The 26,714-nt window shown below is 44.7% G+C and overlaps 1 protein-coding gene across 1 annotated transcript; it reads left to right on the top strand.

Annotated features, from left to right (window-relative positions):
* The first annotated feature begins 1,461 nt into the window (after window positions 1-1,461).
* NUP188 (nucleoporin 188) lies at window positions 1,462-26,386 on the top strand. The gene is made up of 44 exons (XM_058818165.1): window positions 1,462-1,498; window positions 3,338-3,392; window positions 3,978-4,051; window positions 4,273-4,357; window positions 4,982-5,062; window positions 5,472-5,516; window positions 6,075-6,167; window positions 6,286-6,405; window positions 6,795-7,006; window positions 7,440-7,554; window positions 7,778-7,978; window positions 8,650-8,739; window positions 9,369-9,434; window positions 9,968-10,087; window positions 10,532-10,658; window positions 10,782-10,937; window positions 11,290-11,416; window positions 12,031-12,118; window positions 12,198-12,274; window positions 12,431-12,545; window positions 12,871-12,991; window positions 13,183-13,249; window positions 13,670-13,798; window positions 13,953-14,086; window positions 14,457-14,563; window positions 15,380-15,586; window positions 15,947-16,116; window positions 16,418-16,487; window positions 17,082-17,149; window positions 17,750-17,945; window positions 18,424-18,501; window positions 18,840-18,925; window positions 19,429-19,574; window positions 20,690-20,871; window positions 21,241-21,441; window positions 22,077-22,169; window positions 22,304-22,462; window positions 22,666-22,803; window positions 23,182-23,256; window positions 23,934-24,143; window positions 24,787-24,918; window positions 25,054-25,124; window positions 25,298-25,427; window positions 25,575-26,386. The coding sequence occupies exons 1-44, from the start codon at window positions 1,473-1,475 to the stop codon at window positions 25,743-25,745; spliced, it is 5,214 nt and encodes a 1,737-aa protein (XP_058674148.1). The 5' UTR covers window positions 1,462-1,472; the 3' UTR covers window positions 25,746-26,386.
* Window positions 26,387-26,714: the final 328 nt, after the last annotated feature.

Below are 26,714 nucleotides of genomic sequence, written 5' to 3'. Positions count from 1 at the left end.
GATACAGAATTTCATAATCAGCCATATGTAAACCTCTGCCATTACACTGGCACCTCTTCTGGGGTTTTTGAAGGTCTCGGGTTCTTTATTTCTGTTGGAAATATTATGGTTGATCCAGCTGTGAAACAGGGACTTAATCTTTTCTGGCCCACCCTTAAGCTGATTAGCAGCAAAGTCTTACTAAATTCTGCTCCTCGAGTCTCATTGCCAATCCAGCTCCCTCATGGAAGGCCAGAAGTTTATTTAAGGTTCTCTTTTGGGTTTTCAGCCAGTTGAATGTTGACACCAGATTATAAAGCTGACAAAGTAACAGCAATATTACTGAGGAACTATTACAGTTTTTACTGTCAAACATCCTTAGACAGTGTGTCTGCAGTGTTTAGATATTTATGACTTTCTACTGAAAACTTAATTATTGATAGATTGCCTTTTGGCATCCTTATTCATATAGCCTGAAATACTTGATTGCCAAACAACTTCATTACATGCACTGTTGCTACACAGCTCCTTCAGGCCAAATGTAATCTTTTGTCATTGCAATTAATTTTTAAACAGGAGAAGAATTAATCATACAGTCAATAAACAGAACTGGTCTGGGCAATATCTGCCTCCAACTCCCTGCTGTTTCTGAGAACTGGCGAGGGGGAAGCCTAAGGCTTGTTTGAGAAAAAGCAGAGTAAATGCCGCCTGCCAAGCAGGGACCGAGTCCTCCGACTCAGTCTGGCCACCTTAGGATTGCCCCGCAGCTCCGCTATCAGTGGCACGGCCACTTCCCTGCCAGGCTGGCAGAATTTCACCCTGCCTGAGGCGGTGCTGCAGGAGTGTTTACACCTGACAATCTGCCACGCGATGTATTTCACTGCTGAGTTATTACGTTATCTTGTGCCTGCCGCAATCCCCTCCTCCGCACCTCCTTTCGGGTAATGTGGGGCTCCTCGGCCCCGCCGCTCTCAGCAGCGAACGGGACCCGCACCGAGCGTTTGCTGCCCGGCTCGGGCTCCGCATCCCGGCTGCTCAGGGCAGGGAAGCTTCCCACTGACGTGCTGCCAAACATCCGGCAGCCCTGGCCTCGCTAGAGCCCCTGCCTGCTCCCTCTCCTCCCCAAGCCCTCGCAGCGCTGTGGACGCCCCTCAACCCGCGGGCTGCCCGCGCCCTGTCCTTCTACGCTGCTCGCCGCCGCCTCCTGTCCCCCTCAGCCGCGACACCCATAGCGCAGCCTCCGCTACTGGGAACGCCATCTGCCGCGGGCGGTGCCGGAGGTGCTCCCGGGCGATTCCCGGTTCCGGCGCGAAGCTGCGGCCCCGCCCCGGAGCCCAACGCGCACCCACCTCGCAGGACGCCGCCATCTTGCCGCGCCGCCTGTCACATGACCAAGATGTGAGGGCGTGTCGGGGGCGTGGCTTCGACGGCACCACGTGACACCGGCGTGGTGGAAGGAGGCAGCCCCTGGGTCACGTGACAACGGAGCGAAGATGGCGGCGGGCGGGCTGAGCGCGAGGTGCGGGGCCGGAGCCACTGGGGCGGAGGGAACGCGGGGGCAGCGTGGGGGAGCCCCCGGCTCTCGCTGCGGGCGGACCCAGCTCCGCGGGACCGGGAGCCGAGAGGGGCCGGCGGGGAGGGGGCGCAGCGCGGGGCCGGGAGGTTTTAACTGCGGCTAGGCGCGCGCCGGGCTGGCCCCGCCCCCGCCTCGCGCGCGCGGTGAGGCCCCGCCCCCCGGGCTGGGGGAGCCTCAGGGTCTCTGTGGAAGCCTCAGGGAGCCCCGGCTCAAGGAGCGCAGCGGGGAGAGACTGCCGGCATTTTGTGGTTCTTCAGTTCTGCCGTGCGGGATCAGGGCTGGCAGCGCTCCCTGGAGCCGTTGCTTTGGCGGGGCCGGGGATCGGTCCGCGCTCCCTTCGCGGGGGTGCCCGACGGGCGCTCGGCCCTTCCCTGAGGCGAGGGGCGCGCCAGGGCCGGCTGCGCCTCCCGCGCGGCTCCTGGGACGTGCGAGTCAAATCCACACGTGGAAATGTGTAACGGAAGGGCTTTAATGAATCCCGTGTTCAGTGATCATCTTAGTTCGGTGGTTTCGTATCTCCAGAGCACGTTTTTTGTCATTTATCACAACGCTTTATGTTCTGGAGTTTCCCTAGTGTCTAATTTTTATTAAATTAGTGACACCACTGTTACTCGTCGTCCTGTACAGAGAGCTTTCCTTCCTTAGCTGTCTTGGAGCCTTATTGATGAGGGGACAACAAACCACGGTCTGTTTTATTCCCAGAGGGGGTTGTGAAGGAGTGAGAAGTAGGTGGGCTGGCGTTGCTAGGGATTTGACAATAAGTGAAAGAAACTGTGCACGACAAATAAAGGCACTGATCTGACATGATCACCGAACCTGGGATTGATTCAATAGCTTCTTTCACATTGCTGTTCAATTCTTGGTAAAATTCTGGGCCTTTGGGTGCTCTGTGTGGCTGGAGAGGTTCATGGCAGAGAAATGCACACAACCAGTGAGGAATGAGCAGGGAGAAATTATACTGATGGGTGTGCTGCAAATAACAGGTGTTGTCATTAAGTGTCACCACATGGCAGAAGTCACAGATGACTTTCACTGCCACAGTGAGTTATTTTAATAATGTTATTCTAAAAATAAGGCAATGAGTGTTCTTGTGTAGACAGTCTTTGTGTGGGGAGTTGGGGTGTTTAAATCCTCATTTGTAATGTGTTGCTAGCAAATCATAGGTTTTCTAAATTAAATACTCTTTTTGGCAAATATCTTTTCTCTGGACTGTTGTAGGGAGACTTTTTGAATGCATATGCCAGGGTCAGGGTGTGATCTGTAAATTTTTGTAGTGCAGGTTGGCTTTTCTGCAGAGTTCTCATGAAGAAATGAGAAGCTGAGTGTAAATATTCTGGTGCCTGTGTAAAGATGGTGCAGTTTTTCACTTCATACAATTTTATGCTCTGCTTAGAGTGGAGGATGAAACTGATGGAAAACTTTGTTTGAAGGAGAGCATTGAATGTAACAATAGAATATTGCTTTATGCTTTCATTTTCTTAGGAGCCTGAAATGTTCAGATAGCAAAATCAAATTGAGCTGGTAACCTGATATCAATGTGAAACTTTGATGTGAATTCACAGGTCTTGCTGTGTCAGTTGTCACCCTCTCTGGGTTTTCCCTTGGTTTTTCTAGGACATCTGAAGCTCATTAGCTAAAAGCTAATCTTCCTTAAATCACTTTTCTCACACTGCAGTGTCATTTGCTGCAAGTTAATTGCAGGTTTGAAAAGTGTAAGCTAAATGGAAGGCTGGAATAACATTAATCATTAAAATACTCTCCACCTTTTCCTTGTGTTTGCAGGAGCAGCAGAGAATTATGGACAATTCTGCTGGGCAGATCAGCTTTAAGAGAACCAGTAAGTTCATTCCCTGCAGAGCAGGTTTGACCATCGCTTCCTGGGCTCCATGGCCAAACACATCCTTTGTTCATCTCTTTGAATATTAGTGAAAATATTTTCTGCTGCTCTTCCTTCTTTCTCAGTGTGATTTTTGTTCCCATACCTCTGCTACTTGTTTATTCTTCCACTGCTTGTTTGCAGCTGCTGCATGAAGTGCCTGGAAGGGTGTATGGAAAAGGTGCTTCCTTTTCTGGAGTGGGCACAAGTGCTGCTGCCTGGATTGCCCTGGGGTGTTCATGTGTGGTACAACTGCTGCCTTATTTTGAGGGCTGGAGCCTGTGCTTTCAAGAATTTGCCCAGAATTTGGGAATCCAAATGTTTCTAAACCCAGTCCATTGCCTCCCTTTTCCCCACCTCCCTAGGAATGGGCAGTGCCCTGTTCAGTTCTGCATCTGGAATTATTCTGACCCACAGACACCTGCCTTGTGTTGTTCCTGCCTCTTTGTGCTGCTGGAATTTCTTTGCTTTGTTGAAGTTTAACAGCTCTAATATGTGGTACTGCACTTTGAGGAGTCTGTTCAGTGATGTTTGGTTCTGTTTTAGGCCCAAATTGCTGCAGAGTTGAACAAGCACTGGCAGAGGCTGTTAGAGGGACTGTCATACTACAAACCACCAAGGTACAGTCAGTGCCTGATTTTAGACATGAATCTCTAATGTGGAGTTTCCTAGCAAGTAAAGAAAGGTTACAGAATTTTGTATGAAATATTGAAAGGTCACTGGGGAAAAAGCAAATGTTCAGTTTAAACTGATAGAGTGGAGAACTTTGAAATTATGCCTATTTAATTTTTTTCCTTGAGATTGCTGCCTTTTTAATGACTAAAATTTCTTTTCACTTTAGTACGACTTCAGCAGAAAAAATTAAAGCTGATAAAGATGTTGCTGCTCCACTAAAAGAGTTGGGTCTGAGAGTCAGCAAGTTTTTGGTGAGTGAAGCTGCTCTTGGATTATTTTTTATCCCTGGAATGCGTTGTTACAGGATTCTGACACTAAAGTAACCTTTTGATGTTGAGTAGAGAGAAACTTAAGGTCCTTTCAGTTCAAAGTAACCTAAAGGATGTTGAAGTCCATGTTGAGGCTCTAGGTCAAGCTTCCAAAGTGATGAGTGACTTTGAGATGCTGTGGTTTTCTTGGTCCTTTTCAGCAGCAGCCACCTGCTGTGGGTCTGAGCTGGATTCTTCCAGGAAAACTGCTCAGCTAAAAAACTGATGTCCCTTACATCAGTTGCCTTATTTGACAATCCTCTCAATTTACCTGCAAGGTTCTGTTTCTTTAAGCCAGAAGTTTAAAGTTTGGTGGCTGGTGGTACCTTTATTTAAATGGCTGATGCTCCTTTAGCTGAAGTTAAACTGCAGTTCAGTGACATTAAAGCTGGTATTTGGATTTAAAAGAAGTGCTGATTAAAGCATCTGCCTGGTGCAAAAATATTCTTTTGGTATATTATTTGTTTTGAAGATAAGAGCTGCCTGAGTATTTGGAGAGAATCTTAATCTTTAATGAATTCAGCTGCCTTTTATTAATTTCAGATCATTTATCTTTCTTTTGTTCAGGGTCTGGATGAAGAGCAGAGTGTGCAGTTGTTACAATCTTATCTTCAAGAGGATTACAGAGGAACAAGAGACTCCTTGAAGGTCCATAGCTCCCATTTATGTTCTATTGACTCCACATCTTTCCTTAATAACAGTTGTTTTTTGATGCAAATGGTCACATGTGAATCCTAGTTTTGATTGGGAAATGGCTTTGTAGCTTTTCTTCTCCTGGAGCTGCATCCAGGCTTATCTCTTCCTTCTTGGATCTCTGCAGGAACTCAGCTCCTCTCTCTGTCACAGAAATACAGGAAAGCTACAGATTTGTGAATGAGAGTGGAGCTGAAAAATAAATACATAGTTAAAAATGAGTGTTTTGGCTTTGTGCTTTTGGAATCTGTCTTTCCAAATGAAAGAAAATTTGTCTTTAATTTGTTTTTGTAATTTTGTGAACATATATTTTGTCAGTAGGTATTTCTCCAGTAGCTATTTTTTTGTCATATTTTTTTTACAGACAGTTCTTCAGGATGAAAGGCAGAGTCAGGCTCTGATGCTGAAGGTTAGTAATTTCCATTTGTATTTTCTGGGGAAAAAATCTGTTGGCAGCAAACCTACTTTTTTTGTGGAAAATCTTGAAGTAATTTAAGTATTCCTTAAATAAAGGATGACTTTTATTTAGAAGGTGCTTCTGAATTGAGGGATGTGCATGTAGACTTGAAGAGGGTTAGTAATTGCTACAGAAATGCAGTTTTAGGCTTGATATTAGGGAATTGAGCTGGGTAGATGTACACTGCCATATTTTCCAAAGCTTGCAGATTTGTGTGTCATGACAAGATTGATGATCATTTCTGACAGAGGGTAATAGGGGTAAAAATTTCCAAGTTTGCTCATTTAACAGTGTAATTATAGACCTGTCGTTATGGCAATGCTTGATTGAGTTCTGTAACGTTTTTTAAGTCTTGGTTATTTTCCCCAAATTCAGAACTGCTCGGTTGAAATTCCATCTGTAATAACTCTGTATTCCTGTGGTGAAGGCCTTGGCAGTGGTTGGGAGAGGGAGGTGGCAGGGACTTGGGCACTGTGCCAGGTTGGTATTGGTGACACTTTACATTCACAGCTCGCTGATTACTACTATGAGGAGAGGATCTGCATCCTGCGCTGCGTCCTGCACCTGCTCATCTACTTCCAGGACGAGAGACACCCTTACACAGTGAGTGCAGGACGTGATGCCATTGAAACAGGCTAACTATGGGAGCTGTGGGGTAATTCCTTGCTTGTGCAAAAAGCCCCACATGCATGTGAGAAGTTGATGGACTTGTTTCTTTTAGGCACAGTACTTCCAGTGCGTTGAAAAGTTGGACAAGGAGCTCGTTCCCAATTACCGCAAGCAGTTTGAAGCACTCTACAAAGCAGAGGCTCCTACCTGGGAAACACATGGAAATCTGATGGTATTTTGTTTCTTACTATCATTTCTCAAGCTTATAAAGTTGTTTCTTATATGTAGTGTATTGGAAAATATATCTGTACAAATGCAGTTCATCAGGACATTTCTTCTGGTCCAAGAAACATAAAATTTGTTTTCTTTGTAACAGAACATACTTATGCTCAGAAACAGTTTCATTAAACTTACTGTTCCTTGTAATAAATCTGTGGAGAGCCAGCAGAGCCATTTATGTGTAGTTGTTCATGATCTCTCTGGACCTAGAGTGGCTTTCCTTGCCATTGACAGTGTTGCTGGCTGCACCAGCTGTTGAAATGCCTCCACACTTCTCAGTTTCTGACTGCTTTGGCTGCCCTGTGAGTTTGACATGTGATGGTGGAACTTTCCTTCATGCAGACAGAACGTCAGGTTTCCCGGTGGTTCGTGCAGTGCCTTCGGGAGCAGTCCATGCTCCTGGAAGTCATCTTCCTCTACTATGCATACTTTGAAATGGCACCTGAGGAGCTCCTGGCCTTTGCAAAGATGTTCAAGGAGCAGGGATTTGGCACAAGACAAACCAACAGACATTTAGTGGATGAGAGCATGGATCACCTCGTGGATCGTATTGGGTAAGTGCTGTGTGTATTTGTGATGTGGGTACAGAGCAAAACAATTGTTTTTCTCAGGAAAAAAATGCATTTATAATTAATGTCTGTTGTTCTGTGTGGGCCATGACTCAGAAGGGGGAATGAGAATCCTGCCATACCTCCTGATGGCAGAGAGTTTTAAAGGTGGAAAAGCTGTCTTCAAATTTCAGTGACCCTTTTTTGTCTGTTCAACCAGAAAAGGTAGTTCTGAAGATTGTATTTTTTCCTGTACCAGCATTTCAAGACAAAATTTGGATTATGTGCCATCCATTTATTGTAATTTCTTATTGCTTCGAAGAAAGATGAACAAAGCAAACTAAAGCTTTTTGACCTCTTATAGTTTAAAATAAAACCTCACCTAAATGCTCAAATGAAGTTACTGACCTATTTGTTTTTATTCTGCTGCTGCTTGTAGCTACTTTAGTGCTCTTATTCTGGTGGAAGGCATGGAAATTGACTCCCTCCATGAGCGTGCTTTGGATGACAGGACAGAGGAGCACAAGTTGGCCAACAATCAGCACATCCACCAGGTAAAACACTGGCAGAGTAACCAACCCCTCCTCAAGCCTAACAATACAGAACTTATTGTGATTATCTAGACTGTGTCTGTAAACTTCTGGTCCTTGTGCTTGTTGGCCAAGTGTAGAAACTGGCATCCACATACCATGAGAAGGCCACAGTAAGCTATGTGCTTGTTGAGTATGAATTATTTTCAGATCTCAGTTATTTTGCTTTTGCTTTGTCTCTGTGCAGGAGATGGACAATCAGCTGCTGCAGTTAGGGGATGTCTCACATCATGCTCCAGTGCTTTTGGCCTGGGCTCTGCTCCGTCACACCATAAACCCAGATGAGTCCACAAACATCATCAGGAAGATGGGCAGCACTGCTATCCAGCTGAATGTCTTCCAGTATCTGACAAAGCTGCTGAGATCCCTCAGCAGTGGGGGCAAGAATGTGAGTTTCTTCAATTGTGCATATAAGCTTTTGAGGGTCTGACTGCTCCTGATGTACAGCTGTGATGGGAAGCAGAGACTGAACCAGAGTTCTTTTCAAACGTGCAGTAAAGCATGTTCTATCATCTTAGTCTTCTTTCAGTGAGGATCAGAAATTGAGTTGGAACAAAACAGATTGTTATGTCCAGAGAACTAAGTAAAGCTTTGTTAAGCAAGGAACTACATCTCGCTTGAGCAGAATAGACTCCAGTTAATCAAAGTTCTTGATTTGCCTTTATATGTGTATTTACCATTGTGGATCTTGAGTATTGGATGATTTAACTCTGCACTATTCTATGTATAGGACTTCAGTAGAAAACATGGTGTAGTAGGATAAACTGCTTTGTAGATAGAAGCCTGTGAAAGCAAATCCTTTTGATTCCTAGAAGTGTTGAGTGCCTTTTTCATTTTTTTTTTATTTTGATGCCTGCAAGGCATTTCTAGTGATAATGGTAATGGCAAGACTTCTACTGTCAGTGAAATATTTTGTGTTAATATGGAGCTTAACTAATGACTGCTCCCTGTTTTGCAAGGATACATAAAAAGTCAGTTACTTGGTGTGTAAAGCAGAGTTACAGCATGTTTGTAATTCATATTTTTCCCATAACAGCCATGTTTATTCTGTCTTTGCAGTGTACTGCCAGCACAGCCTGTATGTGTATTTATGGGCTTCTTTCCTTTGTCCTGACATCACTGGAATTGCATACGTTGGGCAATCAGCAGGTAAGCATCCAAGAGCCTTTGCAGTTGTTACATAATTTAGAATTACCTGTCATAACTGATGCTAATTGCCTATTAAATTGTAATCCTGCATTTCAGACTGCAAATTTGAATAGCTTTATGCAAAAATGCATACTTTATGCAAATCTGTTATGCAAATTTGTTTTAAGCAAATTTGAAAGCTTTATGTGGCTTAGGGAGACCCAAATGAGTGATTTGCTGGTTTTCCTTCTGCATTTACACCATACAAATGTGGTAAACACCTCTACAGACTGGCAGATTAGTAATGAAAGTGCACATCATGCATTTGAAGTCCTATGGATGTGAAGCTAATTGGTGATCTGTTATTCCCAAAACAATGGAAATAATACAAACTCCATTCTGAGTTAGACTGGACATTTTACAGCCCTCTGCAGATATTGTGGATGTGTTTGCTGTGGCCTGTTCATTCATTATGAGGAGCATGGCTTTAGGTTGTGGTCTGGGGTGGGAGTCTTGGGTGTGTTTTGGATCCTGGAAGTAATTACATCTTGGTGGAAATTTAAATTCCAAAAATGTGGCAGAACCTGGTTGGAACAAAATCCTCCTGTGTGAAGTAGCTTTGATTTTTTCCATCCTGTCTTCCTTTGTAGGATATAATTGATGCTGCATGTGAAGTTCTGGCAGCTTCCAGCATTCCTCAGCTCTTCTGGAAGACAGTGAGTGTGTTTGCTGCTTGTTTGACCTACCTTGTTTATAACTATGACCTGATAAAAGGTTCCCTTTTAGGAAAGGAACAGGCTGGTTGTATTTGGTGAGTTGGTTTCTAGGAGGGCCTGAGGAGCAAATGTTCATTTGCATCTATCTTTGATTTACTTTTGCCCTTTCCTGCTTTTTAGGTACAGCCTTGGCTTTACACTTGAAAAGGATACTGGAACAAGTTTTAATATAGGTGATAGTTGATAGCAGGGCTGGGGCTGCAAGGATTGAACTAACTGCTGGCAAAAGCATTGTGCTTATTTTTTGTTGTCAGAATTAGGATGATATGTAATGCCTTACAGTCTTACTTCTTGCAGACTGCCTCATGCTTTAGTCTGTGCAAGTGTGATCTCCAGTCACTGGAGTGATACTTTTGTGCATGATTAATGTTATATGTACAGCTTAAAATAGAACTGTAACCTTGTGCTATACTGAGACCCTTTTAGCTTTTCTTTTTAGTAATAAGACATTTGTTCTCTGTTTCCACCACCAGGAACCTACTGCAGGTCTGGGTATTATCCTGGACAGTGTTTGTGGGATGTTCCCCCATCTTCTCACTCCTCTCCTTCAGCTGCTCCAAGCCCTTGTGTCCGATAAATCTACTGCAAAAAAGGTACAGGATCTCTCTTGGTGTTTGGGAGATGATTTATTTCGAGTCAGGGATGACATACTCTGTGATTCTTTCTTTCCATTACATGTGCTTATCTCAGTTGCAGTCTTAGATAACAGACATAGGCTTTTGTCTAAGAACAGTGGACATGGCTCCTTCAGAGTTGTGTGCTGTTGCAGGATGCTGTTTTCTGGCTTTTAGAAATCTTTTCAGCTTTAATGGCTGAAGATTAAGATGCTAATTTTTGGGTGTTACTTATCTGATTGATTAGATGAGACTTGTCTGAACATGAGGGTTGTGTAATAATTTTTTGGTAGGGTTGATGTATTAGAAGGATATTGTTGTACACCTCAAATAAACTTGCTTGATACTGGAAATGACCTGGTTGATAAATTTTTAAGGAGCTCTGGCTCTTTGGCTGTGTTGTTGAAGCTCTCTCTGATGCAGGTATACAGTTTCCTGGATAAAATGTCCTTCTATATTGAGCTGTACAAGCACAAACCTCCAGATGTGATCTCCCATGAGGATGGCACACTGTGGCGGAGACAGGCTCCAAAGCTCCTCTATCCTCTTGGTAAGGAAACTGCACTCACCTTTTCTTACTGAAATCCTTTGGGGAACTCAGCTCTTTCTTTACCTGGCTTCTAACTCATGGGTAAATTTGTGACTTTGTTTCACCTGCTTCTTCAATCTTTAGGACTAGGTCAGACAAATCTACGGATACCTCAGGGAACAGTGGGCCAAGTGATGCTGGATGATCGGGCTTATTTGGTACGCTGGGAGTATTCCTACAGCAGCTGGACTCTGTTCACCTGTGAGATTGAGATGCTGCTCCATGTTGTGTCAACAGCAGGTGAGACAGACTGGGAGTGTGAAAGAGAATAAATAATTATTAATTGGTGAAATTTGAGGTTAGTAGTAGGACTGAACAGCTCTGAGTGCATTTGGAGGAGCATGGAATATTATTCAGAAACCTGATGATGATTATTCTGTAAAATTCACTGCAAAAAGCCAAGAGCATGTAGTGTAATGAGATACACTTTAGATGAGGGAAAAGTTGAGATAGATAAACAAATCTTTTTTAATATGAGAGAGGGATGGTTTTGAATAATGCAGATATGTGGTAAGAGATATGTGCATTGTTCCAGGCTTGATTACTGCTGAAGTACGATTTTGTATTCTAATGTTTGGTTTTCTTTATCCAGATGTGATTCAGCATTGCCAGAGGGTCAAGCCCATAATTGATCTGGTTCATAAAGTCATCAGCACTGATGTATCAATAGCAGATTGTCTTCTGCCAATCACATCACGAATCTACATGCTCCTTCAGAGGTGAGTCCCTGACAGCAGAGGTTCCTAAGCAGATAGAATGACCTGAAGGATAGCTGATTACTTATTTTGCCAAGAGCTTTACAGGTAGTGTGTCAGTGCTTGAATTCCCCAAGACTGGTGTTCAGCTCTCAAAACTGTTCTGGTTACACATAGGTTAATGTTTTGATACAGCAGAAATGCCCCCTCTTCTACTTCTTTCCTGAAAGGTGTCAATTTTATCCCTTTAAAGGTAATTTTGATTAGTAGCTATATTTACATGAAACAGGGATAAAACATAGCATTAGAGCAGTAACTCACAGGTTTTAAAACAGTTGTAATTATTAGCTCCTCACAGAGTTAACTGCCTGGGAATTGATGTTCAGCTGTATAATTATTGTTTGCTGTGACAACCTGCTGTCTTGCCAGCCTTGCTCTGGCAGTAAATTGATCTGACTCAGGTGTGAGGGGGAGGTGGCAAGTCTAGACTGAAAGTGCTGACTCTGGTGTCTGTATTTATCTACTTAAATTTTATATATGTGTACTTCAGTGAGAGAGAAAGAAGCTTTTTGATTAAAAAACAGACTAGACCACAGGTGGCAGTGCTTTTTTTCATGCATGCTGTTTCTCTTTTGCAGGCTAACAACTGTAATCTCTCCCCCTGTGGATGTTATTGCTTCTTGTGTCAATTGCTTGACAGTCCTGGCTTCTCGGATGCCAGCCAAGGTGAGGAAAGGACCTGCTGGTGAGAACTAGTACATTTATATGTAAATCAGAGGGAGTATCTGTGCCTTTTCTCTTGCAGGTTTGGACTGACCTTCACCACACAGGGTTTTTGCCATTTGTTGCCAACCCATTGTCCAGTATGAATCACATGATCAGGTATTCCTGTTCCCCACTCCATTTTTTTTTTTTGCCTATCCAATTCATAACATGCAATAAGAACTTTTTGCCAGTGTGCAATCTCTGCACCTGACATCTCTCACTCATGTCAGAATCCTGCTCTTCATGTGATGACCTCTCTTGCTCATTTCACAGTGCAGAGGGAATGAATGCTGGGGGCTATGGAAACCTTTTGATGAGCATGGAGCAGCCCCAAGGCGAGTACAGTGTTACCATCTCCTTCCTGAACCTGGTAACAACTCTTGTCCGGGTGAGTCCTGCTCGAGTGCTCTGGGCTGTTATGATTGAGAAGTGAAAGTGATCTCAGCCATGTCTGAGATCAGTCTCTTTGCAGCAGGGCTTTCTAAGTAATATTTGCTTAACTCTCCCTTCTGCACTGCTGTTTGTGCTTTCTGTGATGTGATTTTTAGAAAAAAAAAACATTTTGACTTGTCTCAAATGACTACAAAAGACTAGAAATTGCTTGTAAATCTATGTTCCATGGTTTTCTCACACTTCAAAGACAATAAGAAATATCTTCCTCCATAAGTGTCCTCGTTCCCCTCCTGGTTAAATAACATTTCTGTTTCTCCTAGGGACAACTTGGTAGCACCCAGAGCCAAGGCCTGGTGCCCTGCATTGTGTTTGTTCTGAAGGAAATGTTACCAAATTACCACAAATGGAGATACAACTCTCATGGAGTGAGAGAGAAAATTGGTAAAGATATTAAAAGCGGGGGAGAAGGGGAAAGGAATAAAAGGGATCACCTGCCTTCTTTTTCTAGCAGCTATTTGGGATTTGCATTGTACAACTCCTGATATTGTTAGGTGCTGTGATTTGTTGGAAAATACAAGGAATGAGGCAAATGTTTTCAAAAACTTGAGTAGTCCATTTCATCTCTGTTTTAGGGTGCCTAATTCTGCAGCTGATCCATGCTATTCTGAACTTATGTCCTGAAATGGATCCTCGCAGCAGGTAAGACAGGTGAGAGGTCTCACACCTGCACTAGCCTGGTTTACAGTGCAGGAATCACTGTCATCTTGTTTCAGTTTTTGAATTCAAATGACTAGGAGGGAGCTGGCATAGCTGTGTAGTTCTGGTTTCAGCTGTTTGCTGCATTTCTGAGTACAGGAAGGGTAGCAAAAGATTAGGGACAGAGCAAATCATGTTGGTTTCTAGAACTTCTGGTAGAAAAAAGAAAAGAGGGCATAGATTTCTTGGGACAGAGTGTCATCCACTTTCCTGTTTGGTGTACTCTGGTGAAAGTAGAAGGGAGAGTAAAGGAAGGGTCAGTGGGGGTGTAGAAATGAGGTTACTTTGTGGTAGTTTTCTAAATGCAATGTGGCAAAATGCCTCAAGTGCTCTTGCTGACACTGTCCTGTGTTTGTGTCACAGCAATGCCCCCAGCCTGCAGTCCTTGTGCATCTTCAGCCTGGCCAACACAGAGGCAGGGCAAGCTGTCATTAACATCATGGGCATTGGTGTGGACACCATTGACATGGTCATGGCCTCCCAGTCCAGCAGGTGAGTGGGGTGTGCCTGTTTGGGCAGCTTTCTGTGTGCTGGTTCTGAGTGAAAATGTCTTGTAACTCTGATGGAGTTTCCTCTGTGAATGTTATAAAATAATAAATGTTGGTTGTGAGCGCAGTTCCTTACTTTGGTTTCTCTTTGGACACAGTGATGAGTCCCAAGGCCAAGGGCAGCTGCTGATCCAGACAGTGAAGTTGGCATTCTCCGTTACCAACAACGTCATCCGGCTGAAGCCCCCGTCCAGCGTGGTGTCACCCCTGGAGCAGGCACTCACTCAGCATGGTGGGTGCTGCCTGGGGCATCTGCAAATGGCACTGTGTGTCTCATCACAAACACTGGTTAAGGTTTCCAGGTTACATAAAGTGGTTCCTACCGATGCGAGGATGCCTCTTCTCCCTCCTCTAAGGCATTCTTCCCCTCTGGGACAGCTTTTAAAGGATTATTCAAACATGGCTTATTGTTTGCTGCTTTGTAATGAGGTTATTGTAATTACAGAATATACTAAATCAGTTGCTGTTAATGCCTCTGGCTAGACCCATGCCATGTTCTTTTGGGAGACCAACTTAGTTCTCATCTTCTGCTGTGGAAATCATTTGGTAAATAGTTACATCTTGTTGTTTCTTCTCTTTCATTTTATTTGTGTTCTCTCCAGGTGCTCATGGGAACAACCTTATTGCTGTCTTGGCCAAATATATCTACCACAAGCACGACCCTGCACTTCCACGCCTGGCCATCCAGCTGCTCAAACGACTGGCTACAGTAAGATAAGACACATCAGTGCTCCTTTGCTTCTCCCCTTGTGACTGATTCCACCACTGAAATTTTTTCAAATAAGCTCCTCAGGCTTTTTTTGTATCAGGGAGCTTAGTGCAAGTCCGTTGAAGCAGGGTGGACTGACATCTGTAAGTTAATGCACATGAAAAATCATCTAAAAGATCCTTTAGTTTTTTAATGTGATCTGCTGTTTCAGGAGTCACTCAGCACTCACTGGGAGGCATCCCATTAGTGGGGGTTTTTCTGCAAAGTATTTGCACCTCCAGTTCTCTTCCTAATTTTTGAGCAACTTTCTCTAGTCACACTCTTAAACACAATTCCTAGACCTTCCTACCTGGAATTGTACCATCTTACTGAGAAGAGCATCCTATTTAAGTTTTTATTGGGACCTTTCAACTTTTAGACTTCTGGACTTGGTAAAAATAGACTTTAGACTTATGAAGCCTTCTACACTTAATCTTTTTGTCTGCTAAACATGAGAATATTTGTAGCTTTCTGAAAGCATATAAATCCAAATATTGGCTCATTTATTTCAAGAAATACAATCCCAAAACAGTTTTTTTCTTTATCTTTTTTATTTTTTTTGTAACCTTTGAGAAATAGGTGAGGATAGAGTAGAATTGCTCAAGAGGAAAGTTTGGATCACTTGTCACATTTCTTCCTGCCTAATGACAACTTACTTTGATAGATTCATAGATCCAATATTAAGTATTTTTGAGTTTCAATACAATCACCTTTTAAGCATTAAGCATTGTGTTCAGCATGTTTGTTTTTCCCTCTGGTGCTTGTTCCCATGGGCAGGTTGCTCCCATGTCTGTGTATGCCTGCCTGGGCAGTGACGCCGCTGCCATCCGCGACGCCTTCCTCACCCACCTGCAGAGCAAGATCGAGGACATGCGCATCAAGGTCATGATCTTGGAGTTCCTCACAGTGGCAGTGGAGACACAGCCTGGCCTCATTGAGCTGTTCCTCAACTTGGAAGTGAAGGATGGCAGTGATGGGTCAAAGGTACAATAGCAGATACTTGCCCAAGGACTCACTGGCATTTTTTTTGTAACCCGATGTGCTTAATGTAAAGATAAATGCAGGTTGTGCTTGTGTTTAATGCGTGTGGTGTTATCCCAGTTTTGCTTTTTCCTATAAACCAAAGAGAAACTTTCCCCAGTATTTCAAGGCGGATACTGAGTTAGCAACAGAGCATCAACAAAGACCAAGGGTGCCTGTGAGCTGCTCTCTTCACTGCATGTGCTGTTCTTTAAGCAACCTTAAAACTTTCATGACACTCTGGCAGTGAGAAAGATAAAGATTTGTGTACAGTGGACAATATAGTTCTCCAGCATTATAGCCTCTTGTTTCCTTTTGCTTTAGGAATTCAGCTTGGGGGAGTGGAGCTGCCTCCAAGTGGTGTTGGAGCTGATTGACTCCAAGCAGCAGGAGAGGTACTGGTGCCCTCCCCTCCTGCACCGCGCCGCCATCGCCTTCCTGCACGCGCTGTGGCAGGACCGTCGTGACAGCGCCATGCTCGTGCTGAGGACAAAGTGAGTTGTCAAGGCATTTCCCTTCCTCTTTTCCAGAACACTGTTTCTGTGGTTTATCAGACTTTTCAGGGACATTTGCATCTTAGGGTGTGGTGAGGGTACGCATTGTGTGGGCTTTGAGTGTGGAAGATGAGAAGCCCCAGTGTGTCAGAATCAAATATATTTCTGCTTCTTTTATACAAAGCTAAATAAACTTGTATTTATCAAAGCATATTTTCTGCAAAGTTTGGTACACTCAAAATGCTGCTAGGCACGTGGCATGAGGGAGATAACTGATAATACTTTTGTTTATGTCTTTTAGGCCAAAGTTCTGGGAAAATTTAACTAATCCTCTCTTTGGGACCCTTCCTCCGCCTTCTGAATCATCAGAGGTGAGTTACATCTAAACAAAATGGATTTATGTACTCCTCAGAAGAGGTTCTAAGTGATGTGTGTGGCCATTCCCTCTGCTTCCAGCTTCCTAAAGGGAGCTGTGACCAAGTGGGTTAAATACAGGCAGAAGATGAAGTGAATGCTGTCTGGCTTTTCAGAGACTGGGCAGCCATGAGCTGCCTTTTGAAATTCTCTGCTATTTATTCACATATGAAACAAAAATAGCTGTGTGGCAGCTGTGGTGACACTCACTGTAGAAGGTGTGTGTCTGAAGTCTATCCATAATTTGCGCTCAGGCTGACTGGTATCATGGAGGAATTGATTAGGTTCTTGTTCTTCCTTTCTGTGCGAGTTATTTCCTTCATTCTGAAAGCCCTGTGCTCTCACTGAAGAGTTCAAACTCTGAGCACAGTATTCTGTCCCTATTGTCACCAGTCTGTGGTTAAAATGGCATAAGTATTGCTATTGTGGGAGAAATAAGTCTCCTGCAGAACTGGAGTATCAGCCAATCCCAAGTGGATGGGTAGGGATAATTTCAGTTACCCTGTAGAACTCAGATTTTGATTTTTTTTTCCTTTTTTTTTTCTTCATAGCTCAGTGTCTTGGATACCTGTGCCTTAATAATGAAAATCATCTGCTTGGAGATCTATTATGTTGTCAAGTGAGTCTTTGGTAGTCTCTCCTTGATCCCTGTACTTGTTAGTCACATAAACTGTGTGTGTTAACTCTTGATACACCATGTGGCCCTATGTGGGCAAAGCATTTGTAATCCTGTGAAAATCTGGGGGTGATTCATGAGCACATGACAAACATTGGAGATTCTTGCAATCACTAATTGCAGAAAGACATTACAATTCTTCTGCAGCCTTTAGGTGGGAATGTATCAGTATTTTCCTTGTATCCTGAAATAAGAATATACAGTATTTATTAAAACTAATTGTCAACTAAACTGAATAAACCTGTAGTGGTTGAATCACATTTAGTAGTTTTCTCCCACTTGATTTTCTTTCCTGAAAGTAACATCTGTTTCATATATTGAAAAGTCAGGATTAACTAAAATTTGTTTAAAAAAAATGATAGATTTTCTTCAAGGATCATGTTTATCCTTCATATTTGATGCAAAAAGTGAGATTCCCTGCACAGGTCAAATATGTGGAATAACATTCACTTGCAAGCTGTGTCCTTGACTTTCCTGAATCTCAGAAGTATATTTTCTGATCCAAGAATAACTGAGGATAACTTCTCCTCTTGGTTTGGCCAGGGGCTCACTGGACCAGTCCCTGAAAGACACTCTGAAGAATTTCTCCAGCAAGAAGCGCTTTGCCTACTGGTCCCAGTACGTGAGGTCCCTGGCCCAGCACGTGGCAGAGACCGAGGGCAGCAGCTGTGCCTCCGTCACCGAGTACCAAATGCTCATCTCAGCCTGGAGGATGCTGCTCATCATCTCCACAAGCCATGTAAGGGCTGCCTCCTACCCTGCATGAGAGGCTGAAATGAATATTTTGAGCAGTACAATGTCAGCAGCTTCCTAGAGCCAGCTGAGCAGAATTCACTGTTTTTTCTTTCAGTTTTGTTGTGTGTGTGAGCACAGTACAGGTTGGTGTGAGCATGGTGCAAGAGGTTAGAGTGGGTGGTGTTTTGCTGTTTGATCATAATGAGCATATTGCCCTCTCAAGGAAGGAGGTAGTAAATAATTTTTAGAGGGTTTCTAAGTAATTTTGCAACCTTGACAAGCTTTTCCTGTGTCGAGTGCAGCAGGGATGCACCATTAAGCAATTAGTCATTACCAGCTTCTTGTCAATGGTAATGTAGGACTGAAGTGATTTCTGTAAAACTCAGCAGTTATAATATTGATGGATTCTTAAAGTAACAAAACAGTAGACTGATTTTAGCACCTTTTGTTGTGCTGATTGATCTTTATCTTTGTTGATTTAGGCTGATATCATGCATCTGACTGATCCTGCAGTTCATCAGGAGTTGTTTCTGGATGTGCTAAATGGCACCAGGGTTTTGGTAGGTGTCATTTTATTGGTTCTTTCATTTCCTAATTGCTTATCTTCTTTGCACTATTCCTACAGATGCTTGTAATCTTAGGTTTTTTAGATCCTGTGAAAATGGGCTGAAACAGAGTCTCTCTCTCTATGAACTGATGAGCTGCTTAAATCTTTATTTTGTATGTGTCATTCTTGTCATTACTAAATGACTCTGTGAGGGTCCTGGCTCTGGTCCCCTCAGTTCTGCTGAAGAACAAACCTGGTCATTTGGTGCTGGTGCTTGGGCTGAGCATTTCTGAAGTGTTTCTTTCTATCTGTGACTGTTTGAGCTGTAACTCTTCCTGTACTTCTCCTTAGCTCCAGGTTCCCATGTCAGTGCCCTGTCTGCAGCTGGGGTCTATGCTGTGTACCCTTCTTCTGATCCTGCTCAAGCAGTGGAAAAGGTAGGTATTTTGTTTGGGTATTTTTTAGTCACTGCTAGAAATAAAAACTTTGGAGGTCATGTTTAAATAAAAATTTGGGAGATTATGTTGAAGTGTTTTGCTCTAGTGAGAATCCCTTAGTGATCTGGGGAGAAAACTGAAGCCTTATCATGGAATTCTCTTTTGGCATGTCAAATGTCTCTTGGTTGTTGCTGAAATTGTGAGAAATCTGTGGTAGCAATACAATTAATTTGGTTTCCTGCTTGCTGGTGAGAAGTAGCAAAAGAGCTTTTGTGATAGTTAGTCCTGCTTTCTCACTCTCATTCTCACAATGAAGGGAAAAAACATTCTCTCATTCTGTGGAATGTCTTTAGTGAGATCCAGATGGTGACTTAAACTTTACTTTCAAGAACTGCTTATGTTTTTAGGGGTCATATAACTTATGATCCACACAGCTCATTCAAGCCAGTATATTTATTGAGGGATCTTGTCTAATCTGAAGAGCTCTCCCTTTTTGTTGTCAGCGAGTTGAGTTCTGTGGATAAAATCATAAACTCCTTGACGCAGATTCTGGAGGGAGTACTACAGGCAGATCAGCAGATGATGGAGAAAACCAAAGCCAAAGTGTTCTCAGCTCTTATCACTGTTCTGCAAATGAAGGAGATGAAAGGTGAGGTGGTGCATGTGCAGGTGTTGAGGTGCCAGGGCTGAACACTCCTTACCCCCAGCATGTGCAAGATAAACACGTGGTGCTGGTAATAGTGCAGGGTGCTGAATGTAGTCACCAGCCTGGGGGACTTCTCTCCTCTTTTCTTCCCTTCTTTAGCTAGTTTTGGAAAGAGGTGAGGTTTATCATTCATTTACTCTGTCCATGTCTTCCCTTCTCTTTTCTTTCCCTGACAATAACCTCTGTTTGATCAGTTTAGTTCCTGTGTGTTTTTGGAGATAGCTCAGTGGATGTGTAAGTCAGGCTCTCTCAGGGTGACTGTAGAGCTTAGATTCTGCCATGGATTCCTAGTTAGAGATAACAAAAGACCCAAACACAAGAAAGAGTACATTTTTGTGGTTTGTTACAAACCACAGAAACCAGTCTGGTCATTGTCGCTTGTGGGGCCTCTGGCAGTGCAGTGGCACTTGAAGACCCTCAGTGAAATCTGGGCAGTATTTCTCTGTGCAACACATACAAAGGCAGCTGTGATTAAAAGTGTGTCAGGTTACTTGTCTGTGTTCCTTGTCCCATTGCTTTGGCTCTGCAAACTACTTTTTGAAAAATAAGTAGTAAGTGGAGGATTGGTTTAAAGAAAACAATTTTAATTGTTTTCTTTGCTGTTGAATTTGAGTTTCTAATCATGCTGGTAAAAGGTGGGGCAATTTATTATAGTGGTTTTGATAAGAATGTAGTATTTATATGGATTCAGAGACCATGGACTGCACCCAGTCTGCATAGGCTGATTGCAGTCTGGAGCAGTGGGTGGGAATTGCTGTGGTGGAATAATCTGTCCATAGTAGTGCTTGATTTGTGTTTTGACATGTCATGAGTTTATATGACTTTGTATGACAAAATCTACATGGTTTTGTTACTGAGATGAATATAATCCCTTAATATGTCCTCCTAGATGTAGACATCTAACTCAGTCACAGCTGCTCTCATTGTTTTGTAGGTTTTGAAATGAGAACAGAATCAATGCTAATTCCAGGAAATGTGGCTCAGTGATGTTACCAGTTAAACTGGAAAGCCGAGTACAAGGCCTGTCTGTTAACTGGTGTGTGTTGTGTGTGTCACAGTGAATGACATCCCCCAGTACCCCCAGCTGGTGCTGAGTGTGTGTGAGACTCTCCAGGATGAGGTCATTGCTCTCTTGGACCAGACCCGGCACAGCCTGAGCGTGGGCGATGCCGTGGACGACAAGGACAGCATGGAGACCGACGACGCGTCCCGCGTGAAGCACAAGGACCAGCGAGATGGGGTAAAGGGCTGCTCATCTGCTCTGCAGGCTTGTCTCTTCTCTCTAGACAAGCCTTTCATGGTACTTGGAACAGCTTTCCTTTGTAGCCTGCTGCCTTCAGAGGAAGTTTCAGCAGTTTCTATATCAGAATTTTCTTGGCTCACATCAGTCTGGGAAGTTGGCTGTTGCTGCCTCTTCTTCAGGTGTGCACTAAAAACATTGTCATGAGTGCTGATACAGCCAAGAGGTGTACAGAGTATAATGTGAGGGATACCAGGAGCCTTCATCTGTGATTCTGAGAATGATTGAACTTTAGGTGGTGGTAGTAAATGCTTTTGAGATTTTTCTTGGTACAGCCCTGTACCTACCTACCTTTCCTTGTCACTGCAGGTGTGTGTTCTGGGTTTGCATCTGGCTAAGGAGCTTTGTGAGGTGGATGAAGATGGAGATTACTGGCTGCAGATTACTAGGAAAGTCCCTGTGCTTCCCACCATCTTTGCTGCACTGGAGATCAGCCTGAGAGTTAAACAAAACCTTCACTTCACAGAGGCCTCGTTACATCTGCTGCTGACCTTAGCAAGGACTCAGCTGGTGAGAGATGCAGAGAAGTGAGAGTGCATGGCTGTACACTTTAAATAGGAAAAGTCTGTCTCATTTTTTATCTCATTATCCTGTCTGTGATGCAGCTGAATGATGAGCTGTAGATAAAGGGATATTTTTTGGAGATTGGCAAGCAGCAGGTCCTGTATGTACACCTGCTTAGTGTGCCTTGCATCCATAGTGGGATGTCTGGGAAAAGCTGAGCCAGCCAGACCTGTCATTTAGAGCAAGCACTTTCACTGAATGGATTCTGCAATGCAAATACTCCTCATTAAACCAGCATTGAGTGTTGGAACCTGCTTCTTCATTAGTTTTAATAAAGTGTTACTTATCTATTTCAAATTCAACTTATATGGGGCTTTAAGTGAAAATAAGATTGTTCCAAGCCCCTTTGCAAGGATTATGTACATACCAGAGCAGGTGATAAATGGAATTTTGAGTACAGTTATGCAGGTTTGATTTCCCTTTTCTTGATGTTGAACTTTTAACAGCACAGAGGTGTGTGCAGATGAAAGTTCTGTAAAAGGGTGGTGACAGTGCAAAGAACTGAAATATCTGCTGCAGCACAAGTCTCTTCAGTCTCAGAGAGCAGAGGCACAGATTCCAACTGCAGTCTGTTCTTGCAGGGAGCAGCAGCAATGGCTGGAGCTGGTGTCACCCAGAGCGTCTGCCTGCCCCTCCTGAGCGTGTACCAGCTCAGCACCAATGGAGCCATCCAGGTGGGTGCTGCCTCCTTCACTCCAGCTGGGGATGCACCCAGAGAGCTTCCCATGCCCTCTCAGGCTGTGGCTGGAGGCTGCCAGAATGGTGTGGAGGGGAAGTAGTCACTTGTTTTTGTGTGTGATTTGTTCAGACTTCTGCCTCATCCCGGAAGTCCCTGGATGCCCCCTCCTGGCCCGGGGTCTATCGGCTCTCCATGTCCCTCATGGAACGTCTGCTCAAAACACTCAGATACAACTTCCTGACAGAAGCTCTGGACTTTGTGGGTGTCCATCAGGAGAGGATCCTTCAGGTGTGTCACAAACTGCCTCTGTGCTTCACTTGGCTCCTCTGTTCCAACAGCAGTGGAGATGAGTCAGAAAGGGCAAATGCACTGAAAAGTCACTGCTGCCTTGGGCAGGGTTACAGTGGGAATGTCTGTGAGAGGAGGATGGGATGTTACCCCATCTGCCCCTTATCTGCCGTGGCCCTGATTTACTTCTCTCTCCTTCCCAGTGCCTGAATGCAGTACGGACTGTGCAGAGCTTGGCCTGTCTGGAAGAGGCTGATCACACTGTTGGCTTCATTCTTCAGCTCTCAAATTTCACAAAGGAGTGGCATTTCCACCTGCCACAGCTTATGAGAGACATGCAGGTAGGAATCAGGATAATACATTGTCTTGGAGTGCAGGGATTTGGTTGTCTGAATGGCACAATATCACTTTGTTATTACCACTCCTTTAATGGGAATTACAGCTGAGGTTATTTAACTGCCCATTTTGTCAGTACCTGGTCTCAAGTAAGGAAATATAACTGTTGGGAAAGAAAGAAGTGGTAGCTTGGTAAAGTAAATTGGGGAATTCGATGACTTAATTTCAGTTCTTAGTGCCAGGTGATTTCAAGAAAATACTGGGAAATTAAGAAACTGTGTGGATCCTTTATGATCACAGTGCTATGTTTGGATTTTCTAGCTTCCAGCAGTGGCAGTGAATAGACAGGGTTTGAGATTTCTCCCTGACTTTATTTCTTTCAGGTGAATCTGTGTTACCTGTGCCAGGCCTGTACCTCCCTCCTGCACAGCCGTAAAATGCTCCAGCACTACCTGCAGGTGAGGATCCTACACCAAACTTCACCATGCTCCCTGTTAGAAGGGGACATTAATCATTATAAAGAGTCTTGGATGTTGAATGGATTATTGATATACTTCATGGTGGTTATTGACACCCATCTGTAGTTAGAATTTGCATTTTTCACAGCCAAAAAAAAAAAAAAAAAGTGCTGAGATTAGTCTGGACTCTGAAAACCTTTGGACTGTGTAAAGCCAGTCCTAGATAACCAGCAGCCTGTGCTGAGTAGCCTGCTGTTACAAAGAGACTGCATTGCTGTAGGACTCTGGAGTCCCATTAGTTAAGCCACTGTTGACCTGGTGTCCTTAATTTGATTTAATTTGTTAAAGGGAGATAGTTCTTGTTCTAGGGACATCTTCAGATGCACGAGGTGGAGATGATGCATTGCTGCTGCAGAGTTCCTTCAGCATGGCTCAGGCTTGGTGTGTTGATCATTCTTTTTCCTGAGTGTGGAATCCAAACAGCCTCTGCAGCTGCCTCCCTGCAATGCAGTGTCTCCCCAGCCCACACCAACTGAACATTCCCAGCAAGTGACAGACTTTGGGTGCCTTATTTCCTCATTCTCTTTGTTCACAGCATTTTTTTTTTCTCCAAACATTTATCTTAGTGCGAAATAATCCCATCTGTATCCAAGGCTTTCTCTTTGCTTTCTCCGCAGACAAAAAACGGCGACTCCCTCCCATCCAGCGTCACTCCCCGCGTGCAGCGCAACCCCCAGGCCTCCTCCAAGCCCCCCAGCCCTGAGTCAGAGGCAGCAGAGCAGAAGGCCCTGCTCACAGTGCAGTACAGCCTCCTCAAAATCCTCAGCAAATCCCTGGCTGCCCTGCGCCACTTCACCCCTGATGTCTGCCAGATCCTCCTTGACCAGGTGGGTGCTCCAAAGGGGAGTTCCCAGCATTTCCAGGGATATTCTGGATGTGTGTGCCTTGCTTGATGCAGTGACCCCACCTGTCTGCTGCTCTGCACGGAGCAGGAAGGCAGGAGAGAAGGAATTTGCTTTGGGAATCAGGCACTGCACAGTGGGAAGGGAAGACTTGGCTGAGCTTTTGTGTGATCTGCACAAGGCTGTGTGTGTGACCTTACTGGAGCAGACAATAACCCAGTTGGGTTGTACCTTCAGTATATCATTCTACAGGAAAAATCCTCTTGTCACCCTCCCATGGTGGTGTGATCCAGTGCCTGTTCTCCAGGTTCAGAAAGGGAAGGTTTAATCCTTGATTCTGGCAGTGTCCTGCTAAGTGTTGGGTAGGGAATGTCCTCCTGGGCCCCTGGGAGCAGCCAGTACTTCGGTGTGCCAGTGATGGCAGCTGTGAGAGGAGAGCTATGGAGTCTGATTGTGCAGTGCTGTGCAGGACACTTTATTGCTCCAGCTGCACACCTGAGACTTGGGAAATTATCACAGTGCTTCTATTTTTCCATATAAAAAGTGTGAGAAGGGACTAGGTATTCCTGTTCCTATGGCAACACCATCCTCATGGCCTCCTGGGTCTCACTTCTCTGTTTCTCCACAGTCTCTGGACCTTGCTGAGTACAGTGTGCTCTTTGTCTTGAGTTTCACCACACCGGCCTTTGACTCGGACGTTGCACCTTCCTTTGGGACTCTCCTTGCCACAGTCAACGTGGCCCTGAACATGCTGGGAGAGGTACTGGCCCTTCCTGTGTCTGGGAGCACAGCAGCTGCAGTGATCCCAGAGTGCTCCTTCAGCTGAGACTCTGAAGAGCATGAGCAGTTCTTTCCTATCTCCTGTCTCTAATACCTGTCTTTTTTTCCCTTAAAGATGGATAAGAAGAAAGAACCTTTCCCTCAGGCTGCAGGGCTGAATATGCAAGAGGGAACCAAAACCCTCAAGTAAGTTTCCGGTCACTTGGTGTAGTTACAGCCAAGCAGCAGTCCCAGCTCCTCAGATCAGAACTGAAGTTTAGAAGCATTTGTGTATCTTTGTACATCCCTTAACTATTTGACCTGGAAACCAGAGTGTGCTGACCCTTTTGGCTGCTGCTGATGTGTGTTTCTGTGCTCAGGTCTCTGCTGATGTTTACAATGGAGAACTGTTTCTACCTGCTGATCTCGCAGGCCGTGCGGTACCTGCGGGACCCGGCCGTGCACCCGCGGGACAAGCAGCGCATGAAGCAGGAGCTCAGCTCGGAGCTGGTGAGCGCCTTGTGCTGTCCCCTCCCTGCTCAGTGGGTCTGTGCTGCCATTCCCCAGCAGCACTGAACAGCCTCGGGCTGCTCATGGTGCCACATTGCTGTGGGGCTGCGGTGGAAGGAGCTGACTTGCTGCTCTCTTTGCTTGCAGAGTACGCTGCTCTCCAGCCTGTCCCGGTACTTCCGCAGGGGAGGTCCCTCTTCCCCTGCCAGCGGGGTCCTTCCCTCTCCCCAGGGAAAGTCTGCCTCCAAGCTGGGTCCAGAGGGGCAGGAGCCCTTGTTCCAGCTGGTGCAGGCCTTTGTCCGGCACGTGCAGAGATAGATCCCGTCCTGGCCCTGCCTCCCTTGTCAGGACCTGCAGCGGAACAATTCCCATCCACCACAGAAGGCGTCACCTTTGGCAGAGCCGTAATGAGGACTGGGAAGGGAGGGAGGCCAGGTGTGGGCAGTGGTGTCACCTGAGCAGAGAGATCCCATGGAACTCTTGCCACCCAGGAGCAGAGTGAATGTAAGGAGAGCCCAGCTGGCTCCCCATGACCAGCCCACGTGGACATTCTGCTCACCCGGTCTGCCAGAGCATCCTGGCTGGGTACAAGCACTGAACAGTCAAAACCTTTATTTTTATAGCTTGTACCTCAGCTGGGGAAGCTGTGGCTGGGTGGAGAGAGGAGATGCTTTCTGCTGGGCATTAACTCTGCTCCTAACACAAGGTGCAGCCTGCATCTCCTGTGTGGAGTCCAGCTAAGGCACACCCAAGGGATCAGCCAGCAATTCAGAGACCATCTTTCTACTGCTATTTTTGTACTGAATGGTTCCAGGCACGATGGTGTATGTGTGCTCACACCTTCCCTGCACCCTGCAGTCTGTGTGTTGTGTGTGTTTCTGAAGAGCAAGGCCTCACTTAAGGTTTTTACGTCAAAATTCCATTGCTCCAGTCTTGCAGTTTTTTGTAACTGTGCCCTATTTATACTGATATTAAAACCTTTATAGACAGCAGTTGTGTTCATGGGTTTGTGTTGGACACAGCAGCACCAGTTCTGCAGTGTCTGTATTCTGCAGTGGTAATTCTTTGAAATCCCAGCTAGTGTTGTGACTTCTAAGTGGCAAGCCAGAGGCTGTCTGAAATGATTGTAATTAGAGACTGATTCCCTGGGTTCCCCACACCCACTCCCTTTCTCTTACTCTCCTGTTGGGGAGCTCGTGGGAGGTTTGAAAGGAGCAGCACTATGAAATACTCCTCAGGGATGATTCCCCTGCACACTGAAGGTGCAGCATGTGGTGTAGCTCTAGA

Source organism: Ammospiza caudacuta, chromosome 21 (assembly GCF_027887145.1).
Source record: "Ammospiza caudacuta isolate bAmmCau1 chromosome 21, bAmmCau1.pri, whole genome shotgun sequence".
NCBI lineage: Eukaryota > Metazoa > Chordata > Aves > Passeriformes > Passerellidae > Ammospiza > Ammospiza caudacuta.
Note: the sequence above shows the minus strand (reverse complement) of the source record. Positions and strands in the feature narration are given on the sequence as shown.